General features: G+C 41.0%; 2 protein-coding genes across 2 annotated transcripts in view; both read left to right on the top strand.

The window, feature by feature from the left end:
- Window positions 1-1,769: 1,769 nt before the first annotated feature.
- The window catches only part of LOC308081939 (odorant receptor 131-2-like), a gene marked incomplete at both ends in the record, with an annotated part of 60,077 nt that continues 50,470 nt past the window's right edge, over window positions 1,770-11,376 (top strand). Inside the window, one exon of the mRNA XM_080423555.1 lies at window positions 1,770-1,886. Within this exon, the coding sequence (XP_080279681.1) occupies window positions 1,770-1,886 (117 nt within the window). The remainder of the gene's footprint in view (window positions 1,887-11,376) is intronic.
- Window positions 8,409-10,900, top strand: LOC308082925 (odorant receptor 131-2-like; the record flags this gene model as incomplete). The annotated part of the gene is made up of 2 exons (XM_080425006.1): window positions 8,409-8,516; window positions 10,085-10,900. The coding sequence occupies exon 2, from the start codon at window positions 10,124-10,126 to the stop codon at window positions 10,898-10,900; it is 777 nt and encodes a 258-aa protein (XP_080281132.1). The 5' UTR covers window positions 8,409-8,516; window positions 10,085-10,123.

Raw genomic sequence — 11,376 nt, 5'->3', positions numbered from 1 at the left:
TGTGCATCTCTGTTACACTAGGCTACTGTTTGCTGTGTTTGCTGTGTCTCTTTTGGAGAACTGACACACCGCTTATACAGTAAATACAATCAGAGTGAACAATCACAGTGTGAGGTAATAAAATGAACAATTCTAGTAAATGCATTGATGGAATTGTACAATTTACAAACTATTAGGCCCTATACAGTACTATAGGCATAACTATTAGGCCCTATACAGTACATAAGAATCATATGAATGACAACACATAAGATAACCATGATAGCATAGCTATACAGTGATAAATACCAGTGGTTCTCAACATGGGGTCCATGATAGGTCCCAGCTGAGGGGGTCCCAAGTATAATTTAAATATTCTTGAAACATTTTAACATCACAGATCTTGTATGGGGGTCCCTTTTCAATGGACATGCGCGACCAAATACATATACATTTGGGGGTCCTTGACATGAAAATGTCCACTGTATATATACTGTACAATGCACAGTACAGTACAGTGACATGTGCCAAGAGACTGGGAGCAGGTTAATGTGAGCATGAAGCACGTCCTTGCCCTAGTGATTTCTTTGTGTCATTTGAGGACACGCTCAAAATACTATAGGTGCTTTGCACAATGCTGCTTTGACTGTTTGACTGATATTTTACTGTGCTTAAATTTGAACATTCGTCGTTACATCGTTTTAACGACGTTTTGTTGCTTGTTTTTGTTATGGGTTTTGGTTTTGTTTAAACGTGCTTGCTAGTGCAAGTACTGGTTGTATGCACCAATCATCAAGTATATATTTTTTAAATTGGATAGGGGGCAGGTATTAATAAGAATTGATTCTTCTTCCTGCTCCTTTTCGCTCATGGGTGTATATGATTTAATGAATTATTGTAGTTATGAATTGTGTGTACTGTAATACACTACCATATGCGAAACAAAATAAAATGAAATGAAATGAAACATGGCCATACAAACTGAACAACGAGACAAAACAAGATAAATACTGTAAGAGCTGATTAGATCATTTCAGGGTATGAGACAAAAAAACAATAGCTGGCGTGTAAGGGGTATATGTTTCATAATTGTATAGTGTACATGTACACGTATCTACCCTGGTGTGTGCTATCTGCCTCCATGAAGGTAGACTGAGAATTTTGCAAGAAAAGAAATATTAAACTTTTAAAGCTGCGTAATATTTTATTGTTAAAATAAGTGTTAAATAGCTCTATATTCTGATAGTAACTAATCATTGCTATGCTATGAAGAGTAACAGGAGTCTCTCTGTCTCTCCAGCTCTTTAGTAAGCAGAAAATGCATTTTAAGGTCGGGATACCAATTGTATCACACACCAGGAGAGAGAACTCATACAGGATACAGGATAAACACATCAAAAGGAAGTGAGCAGACTAAATTGGAACTGAAAATGTATTTTCTGTTTTAATATTAAAGAGCTGGAGAGACGGGGAGACCCCTGTTACAGAACAAACACTCTCTATATAAATGATTATCATAGAGCTTTACGTTTTTTAATGAGAAACATTTTGTTTAAACCAGAAAATATCACTTAAAAAAGTAAAGTGAGTCAGTGCATAGGTTTCAATTACATTTATGCCTATGTCATCAGTGAAATGTACAGTGCTTTACATTTCTGTTGGTCACTACTCATCCGTAATTTCTTAACAGATTTTAATCATAGAACTAACACTTACTCTACATGTGTTTAGAAACAGATATTTGGAGCGTCATGAATGTGACAGCGGGTAGCAGTAATGTATCAACGACCATGGTGTACCGGGACTCCTTCAGCTCAGCTGTGACTAAGAATGTGATTGTTGTGGCTCTTGGCATCACCATCAGCTACATCAATGGCACTCTGATCCACACCTTCAACAAACACCAGGTACGAAGGCATATTTTTTGATTATGGGCCTTCAACTTCGGGTCTGGGGTCCCTAGAGGGTCCTCTGAGTTATTACAGGGGGGCTGTGATTTTTTTTCACCCCTGAACCCGAGCATCCCTATTATGGGGGAGGGGGGGGGATCGGCATTCACCGAAAATAGCAGATCTACCAACTCACAAAGCGTCACACTGCGATGTGTTGTGAGCTTGTAGATCAGCTATTTTCGGTGAAGATATTTGGTGTAGTAGAGGGGAAAAAGAGCAGACCTAGACGAATGAAGGGATTCAAATGAATGAAATTGATAAAAAAGAAATGACTCCTTATACTTTTCCTCTCTTTCAGGTACTCAATTTGAATCCTCGGTACATCCTGTTCATCCACCTGGTGATCAATGATATGCTCCAGCTAATTACTGCAATCAGCCTGTTTGTCCTCTCCTACACTTTCTACACCATCAACGCCTCTGGCTGTTGCGTCCTTCTCATGGTTGCCATTTTTACCACCCTCAACACTCCATTGAATTTAGCTGGGATGGCGGCGGAATGTTATGTTGCCGTTTGCCTACCACTCCACCATGCACAGTTATGTACGGTCACGAGAACATATATTCTGATAGGTTCGATCTGGGCCATGAGTGCATTGTCAATCTTTCCAGATCTGTTTGTACTGCTGGCCACAGAACCTCTGCACTTCTTCTATGCCAGAGTGGTCTGTGCCAGAGATTTGGTTTTCCGTAGCCCTGTTCTCATAGAGAAGAGGAATGTGTTGCACGTAGTGCTTCTGGTTCTAGTTTGGCTCGTTCTCCTGTATTCGTACTTCAGAATCCTGTTTGCTGCCAAATCAGCTAGCGCAGATTCTAAGAAGGCCCGGAATACGATACTCCTGCACGGCTTTCAGCTGCTGTTGTCTATGCTCACCTTCTTGTACCCTGTGTTGAAAAGATCTCTAATATACTTATATTATATATCCCCTGCATCGTATGTCAACTCTATTTTTGTTTGCTATATAATTATTCAGATCTTGCCGCGTTTGATCAGTCCTATTCTGTACGGTGTACGGGACCAGACATTCAGGAATTACCTGAAAAGGTACATACTTTGTAAAAGGATCAATCCATAGACTAAATTGACGCTGTCGAGTGGAAATCTTGTATGTCCAAAAGTGTTACTTTTCATGAAAGGGAAAAATTAACCTATTCTGTATGGCAGGGGTTCCCAAACATTTTAGCTCGAGTCCCGAAAGAGAAATTCTCTGGGACCCCTTTAGTGAAAACAGATCTACTATTTTCAATACTTATTAAAGGTTTTTGTGGGGAAACCAAGAAAATTGATAAGTGTACATGACAAGAGTGTTGTTGATTTTATTGTCAACTAGATAAGAAAATAATAAAGGTTTGCACTATTGTTGTTTTGAACTAGATATTTGAAACCCGCAAAAAAAGGGTATTTATTAAATATAGTATATAATATAATTAAATATTCAAATATATTTTGACACAGAATCAAATGTTTTATGGTCATGATTCACCAGGAGCCTGTACGGCATGGTTCCAGGCTTAAAATAATTAATTTTGTCTGCTCATTTCTTTGTGTCATCACTTAATTTCACTTGTTATCCTGTATGAGTTCTCTCTCCTGATTGGATCAAATTAGTATCCTGACCCGAAAATGCATTTTTTGTTTTGTTTACTAAAGAGCTGGAGAGACTGGAAGATCCCTGTTACTGAACAAACATTCTATAGCAATGATTATCAGAATATAGAGCTATATTTAACACTTTTATTGTATAAAAAAAATAACACTTACTGCACACACAATGTTGATTTTATTTTTATTTTGCACTTATAGGCTGTTGTTTCAATGGCCCCTATACATTAACTTGACTGTTTGGTGCTGTCAGTGTCTTTTGACATCTCTTTTTATCACATTGGATAATAAAAAATGTCCAAATTAAATTGACTAGTCCATACCCGGTGAAGTGCGCAGGCAAAATAATTACTGGTCTACCTTAAGTCAGTCCACCTTAAGGCCAGTCCGGACCAAAATGCCAGGACTGAATTTTGGTCCCAGTCCGGCCCTGCTCTGACATGTGGATTCTAGTTTTCAAGATGACAACAGCAAAGTGTGTTTACAAAGTTGCAGTGCAGGGCAGGCTATTCCTTCCTTACTACTTCAGTTGAGACAGTGGTGTTTGAGCGGAGGGCTCTGAGAGAAGCAGCGGCTCTACTCCTCCCGAGTGAGCCCTACAACTAGCCTGGTTCCAGACCATAGACCCCGCGCACTCTCTGAGTGGACTGTTCCACGCAGCTTCAGGCTGATAATAAGGCTACCCTACAACGTGATTTTTGATGGATGTGCTGTTTGTGTAACCTCGCATCACCAGTCTTTCCACCTCAGAGGAAAGCCTGGTATAGAGCATCGCAGTTCCCGCCCCTTCCGGGTTCCACTGCAAAATACTCAATGCATTTTTCCCATTTTTCCCATTTCCAAAAATATTTATATAAATTAATTTAAGCCTAGAATCAAGCCATCCAGGGTCCTGGTGAATCATGACCATAAAACGTTTGATTCTGTGAAAAAACTTTTTTGAAAACGGCAAAACAAAGGGTATTTATTAAATATAGTATATCATATAATTAAATATAAAATAAAAAAAATCACAGAAAAAAATGTTTTATGGTCATGATTCACCAGGACCCTGGATGGCCTGATTCTAGGCTTAAATTAATTGATATAAATATTTTTGGAAATGTCAATGGGAAAAATGCATTGAGTCTTTTGAAGTGGAACCAGGAAGTGGGCGGGAACTGCGATGCTCTATTCGTTATTAAAGGCCGGTGTGATCCGGTCTAGGCCACGCCTACTGAAAAAAAACAAACTATTCTATTTCCGGAAGTTGCGGTTCCGGTTTGGCGGAGCCGCTTTGTTTTGGTTCCCAAAACAAATTTTAAAAATGATTTAAAAAATAAGCTAACTACGCCACAACAAGGATTTTATTAGGTAGCCTAGGCCCTATTACAATGCCCTTGATCGCGGCCGGAGTTACCGGAGGGTGAGGCTTGCGGGTTCCAACCGCCTGATGACGCGCCTGGTGACGTAGGGTTACTTCCGATCATAAACCCGAAAAAGGTATTAATCCCATGCAGGCTACTGTTTGTGTAGGACTTCTAAACGCCTTTGTTTGAACGGCTTTTAGCGCGTCTAGGAACTGATATGCAGAACTGAAATTCATATTTTTGACCCCATTTCTTATTCGGTTCCTACTTGGAACCGAATTTCGGTACCCAATCCTACCGAGCAGGCGCACTGTGGTTTCAGGTGATGCGGAGTAGCATTTGAAATGCAGAAATCTTCTAATACCAGATTTGACCACCAGGACACGGCACCTTCAATAATCCTCTGCGGTCCTGGGGAATAGGGATAGACTCCCGTGCTCTTGCTGATATCGACAACAGCCTGAGCCTCTCTAGTTATTCCATGTGTTTGTTGGCCTACCTGTTTGTTTCAGCGAGTGGTTGCCAGATCCTCTGTTTTCCCTGTTTATGTGCGTGTTCTGTTAACTGCTATGTGTGAGTTTATGAATTAAAGCTCTGCTGTCACTCAAAGATGTCTGTCTGAGACTGTCTCCCTGCATTTTGGTCAAACTTTTAAATCCCCTGACGAGGTTCAACCAGTGTTTCACCGTTACATTGAATGGGCCAGGTCCACACCAGAGTTTACTCTACCCAAATATAGTGCAGCAGATTAATAATGATATAATCGTTCACTTTGTGATGCAAGCATGACATTTGGCACAAATACTCTGTAAGGGCCACTCTTGCGATGGATTTTAGCGATTTTGAGTTGCCGGAACTTTTTTCCATAAGAGTGGCCCTTGCAGAGTATTTGTGCCAAATGTCATCCTTGTATCACAACCTGAAAGATTATATCACTATCTGCTCCACTAAGGTGGTGGCCATCTTGGAATTTTGAGTGGCCAGCGTCTTTTTCCATAATAGTGGCCCTTACAGAGTATTTGTCACTAATCTGCTGTAGGCCTACTAATATTGTAGGCCAGTAGTTTTCAAGCCCCAAAATGTATATGTATTTGGCCGTAGACCCCCATCTGAAAATATTTTCTGCCAAGGATCCCCCATACAAGATTTGTGTTGTTAAAATGTTTTTAAAAATATTCCACTTTTTTTCAAGGTTTTTATAAAATAGATCTACAAGTGCGACACATTATGAGCTTAGATCTTCTATTTTCAAATTGCCTACTGGTATGTGTATAGGGGTTAAAGTGGTTAAAAGTTATTTGGACGCTTTATTAACACATTTTGCTGGGGGCCCCCTGGAACCCCCTCAAGGACCCCACTTTGAGAACCACTGATTTCTGTCATGTTAGTCTAAGTGGGGGATGGCCCACAGTGTCCACAGTCCCACAATCTGATTTGATTTGACCACAGATTGAACATCTTCTGCCCTTATGGCTGCCAATGAGGATATACATTCTGAAGTAGATTTGTACTTATATTTGACTACAATTGTTTTTAACAAATGCTTTTCTTACTGTTTCATTAATCATCTGTAAATGATCAGCTCCCCCTCAGATCAGCTCCCCCCAAGCCCAATGATCAACTCCCCCAACCTTAATTAACCAGGGGTTAATTAAGGTTGAATGAATACTAAAAGTATACTTTTAGTGAATGCATTGCCACGATTCGTAATTCAAATACCGTACACCAGGGCTCTTCAATGTTTTTCAGGCCAAGGACCCCCTAGCTGAGAGAGAGATGAAGCAGGGGCCCCCTCTATATTGTATAAAATTGGGTTGCAGATATATATATATTTTTTAACTTGGTCTGATCTTTTTTCCCTCTACTCTTTTCTAAAAATAGCCGATCTACAAGCTCACAACGCCTCGCAGCGTGAGGCGTTGTGCGCTTGTAGATCTGTTATTTTCGGCTAAAGTTCTCCTCAGAAAAGGGACGCACGCTAGGGTTCAAGTGGTTAATGTAAAAATAAAATATCAAAAAAAGATTTGGCGGCCCCCCCTGTAGTAACTCTGAGGACCCCCTAGGGGTCCCGGAACCCTGGCAATGTGAAAGGATATGACGACACCGACATCAATGAAGCTAAAGTGTATATAATCCCTCATAGAGCATCTGCTTGTCTTCTGTCTGTGACCTGGACTCACGTACTGGAGGTGCAGTTGAATATGTCTTATTATGATACTGTACATAGGAATGCGTTTTAGTATACTGTACATTAGGTAGGAATATGTTTTATTTTACCGTACATAAATATGAAGGATTATGTTTTATATCATACTACATATGGGGCAGGAGTGTATTATTATGTTGTCTGAGTCTCAAAATATGATGTGATTTTGGATTATGGTTTATTTTTATTTATGCCATAGCCATATGATAGATACAGTAGCTCTGCAGATTCTAACATTTGACTTTTAATGCGGAGTTACGTGTTTCAAATTCATCTTGTCTATGCTGATTGTTATAACATAATTGTCCAAAACTGTTACTTTTCAGGATTGAAATTAAAAAATCACAAAAATAGCAGATCGACAAGCTCAAAACGTGTCAATTCGCGCAGCGTTTTGAGCTTGCAGATCTGCTATTTTTGATACTTTTGTGTGACGCTGTAGTATGATCACGTAGGACATTAATTTACGAAAAAACACAAAAAGTTAGAATATGGAGATAAGAGATTTCTGCCCGACAGCAGCGATATGTAATATTGACATGTCATTCTCACTCAATATATTTTCTTGTGCTGCCCTGCCTCAGATTGTCTATCTCTCTCTCTCTCTCTCTCTTTATCTCTCTTTCTCTCTGTCTCTTTCTCTTTCAGGTGGATTCCAAGCGATGAGTATGAACTCATCGTTTGGTCCAGGAGGCAACATGACGTTTCCTCAGGTCAGTCTCTATACTATTACCAGTAGAGTGATAATTAGCAATAACCTCATCACAACAAGATCATATACCATGTGTACGTCATTGTCCATATGTTAATCTGTCAAATGGTATGGCTGTATCTGTCTGTAATCTTAAAAGTTATTCATTGATTTGATGTGTGTGACAGAAATGCTTTAAACAGTTAGGACGCATGATTAAAATGATTTTTTTTGTATCACTCACTCAAAACAAAAATAAATAAATCAGTAGGAGAGATATCAACAATGTAGGCCTAATTGGTAGGCCTTCTGATAGCGACAATGGTGATTTAAGTGAACATAATCTACAGTATATGCCATTTTCTCATCTCTCTTTCTGTCTGTCTGTCTGTCTGTCTCTGTCTCTGTCTCTGTCTCTGTCTCTGTCTCTGTCTCTCTGTCTCTGTCTCTGTCTCTGTCTCTCTGTCTCTGTCTCTGTCTCTCTGTCTCTCTCTCTCTCTGTCTCTGTCTCTGTCTCTGTCTCTCTCTCTGTCTCTCTCTCTCTCTCTCTCTCTCTCTCTCTCTCTCTCTCTCTCTCTCTCTCTCTCTCTCTCTCTCTCTCTCTCTCTCTCTCTCAGTTCATGTTGGTCAGGGACACCTTCACCACAGCGTTTGTGAAGAACTTGATCGTGGTTCTGGTTTGGCTCATCCTCAGTTACATCAATGGGACTGTGGTGGCCACGTTCTTTAAACATCAGGTAAACAACACACATGCAAGCACGCTGCACATCCACACACACTTTAGATTTTAGACCGGCACATTCACAGCTATATAACATACATAACAACAAGTACAATGTATTTCGCGTTGAGAATTTAAGCCATAGAAGCCAATATGTGGTTGATCTAAGTGCTTTTCTGTAGCCCCAATTCAGTAGTTTCATAACATATTTTCAAAATGACACCATGGTCCCTGATCTCTGTTTGATCAGAGCAGCAGTCTACACTGCCCACTTGTGGTCAAGTTACAAAAAAGCAAGTTTTAAGAAACTTCAATAGCCTATATAATGATACCATGAGTGTTTTACTCAAAAGGCCTAGACGGTGCAGGGTGAGTGAAATGTTTGTGTCTGCAAGAGTCAATACTTTTCTAGCTGTTCTTCGGAACTCAATGCATAGATTCATGTGTCGCTTGGATGAGTCTGTGAATAGCATCATTGTCAGTATAAGTAACCCTTATGTGAAGAGCTGCACTAGATACTCCTCTAGCCTTAGGAGACATCGGCTTAAAAGCCTGTATTTATAACTGTCACAATCACAAATGCCCTGTTTATTGTTGTATGTATGTTTTTCTATGGACCTTGAGTGTTCATTCAATAAAGACATTCATTCATTCATTCATCCATTCATTCATTCATCAACGTGTCCCTACACTGACAAAATGTGTCCATGGCACGACTTGTCCATGTCTGTGGCAAAGCTGTGATTACAAATATAGATATGAAAAACGTAAGTTTTAAAAACTTTTTTCATGTGATGTGTGATGAAAACACTGATAAGACTCAATTATTGAAATCTAAACCTCGCTTCAACTTAGCTTTGTATACTGCTGTTGAAGCCAGCTCAACTTGGTTTGTAGCTTATTATGATACTGTACATATGAATACGTTTTAGTATACTGTACATTAGGTAGGAATATGTTTTATTTTACCGTACATAAATATGTAGGAATATGTTTTATCATACATGAAGGAATATGTTTTATATCATACTACATATGGGGCAGGAGCACTCTTTTTCAGTTTTATATATACACTGTAACTGTGTATTTATCACATTTTGTTTCAAAATAGTGTATTATTATGTTGTCTGAGTCTCAAAATATGATGTAATTTTGGATGATGGTTTATTTTTATTTATGCCATAGCCATTGTAGATTTTGTCTTGTCACTTGCCTCCATTGAAAATGAGTGGTAGACTGTAGCTGTACCTGTGTGAACGCAGCATTAGGCCTACTCCCTATTGTTCTGAATTCTGGGTTTGTTGATTGAGACTGTGGGTGCACTCTCTGTAACTCTATCTATCCCTCTCCCATCCCTGTTCTGCTAGGAGCTATTATTATGTTCTGTTCAACTAACCTAAGATGAGACCTTTATTGCTCTCGCAAGGGAAATGCAAATTTTGCCAAAGGCAGCACAGCAGTTTAAAATACAGTTGGTTGTCCATGATGGCGTCCAGCTTCCTTCGCCAGCTTCTCAACCCCTCTCTGTGTCTGTCTTTCACTCTCTCTCTCTCTCTCTCTCTCTCTCTCTCTGTGTGTTCTCAGGCGTTCTACGAGGACCCGCGCTACATCCTCTTCATCCACATGGTGATCAACGACGCCATCCAGCTGACGGTCACCATCACGCTCTTCATCCTCAGCTACATCTTCTACCAGATCAACGTCTCCTTCTGCTGTTTCTTCATCCTGGTGGCCGTCTTCACCACCAGGAACACGCCCGTCAACCTGGCCGGCATGGCCATCGAGCGCTACATCGCCGTCTGCAACCCCCTGCGCCACGCCGAGATCTGCACGGTGCGGCGGACCTACATGCTCATCGGCATGATCTGGTTCATCGCCGTGGCACCGGACATCACCGACCTGTTTGTGACGCTGGCCACAGAGTCGCTCAGCTTCTTCCATGAGTCGGTGTTCTGCCTGCGTCAGAACGTGTTCAAAGATCCCATCCTGGCGTACAAGAGGCAGGCCTTCGACGCCCTCTACTTCTCCTTCGTGTTCCTCACCCTGGTCTACACGTACCTGAGGATCCTGTTCGCCGCCCGCGCTCTGTCCACGGAGAAGACGTCGGCGCAGCGAGCCCGGAACACCATCCTGCTGCACGGGGCGCAGCTCGCCATGTGCATGCTCTCCTACATCTCTCCCAGCGTGGAGGTGGTCCTGCGCCTCATCTTCCCCGGGAGGATCCTGGAGATCCGCTTCGCCAACTACCTCATCGTGTACATCCTGCCTCGCTTCCTCAGCCCCATCATCTACGGCGTGCGGGACAAGAAGTTCCGCAAGTACCTCAGGAGGTACTTTGTGAGCAGAGGCCGCAGGGTCAAAGTGCAACGGGTGGTTGGGCAGAGCGACGCTGACTTGTGACAGACGTTTGCTATACGTGTCTTTACTCTTCTCTCGTGTAATCAGCTGAATCTTGAATTATGAATTAATTTAATGTATAATGAAGGGGAAGAAAAATCATTCTACATATTTACAATGACAGCTTTGAATGTGGAGAGGAAATAAATATAGATTATGTATCCAACCAAGGGCATATCATGAATGGCGGGGTGACCATTTCTTTATGTCATAGGCCATATGTTCACACACACTTTTTCATGCCAAGGACCCTCAGCCATAGCCTCTGGCTGTGACCCCTTACTGCGAAGTAGAAAAGGGCAGAAATAGTCAATCGCGTGAGCTTGTAGAGTGGCAATTTGTTTTAGCTATTTTTTAAGGATGAATTATCAGAAGATTGTTGTTACATAGAGCAGCAGAATGTTGTATAATATTTAACGTGCTTTTCAGATAACTGCTCAGCAAGAGTTTTAAGTCAAAGCGTAACACAGTAGTTTGGA

Source organism: Gymnoscopelus braueri (genome assembly GCF_963280865.1).
Source record: "Gymnoscopelus braueri genome assembly, chromosome: 3".
NCBI classification, from domain to species: Eukaryota; Metazoa; Chordata; class Actinopteri; order Myctophiformes; family Myctophidae; genus Gymnoscopelus; species Gymnoscopelus braueri.
This window is presented reverse-complemented; position numbering and strand designations above follow the sequence as displayed.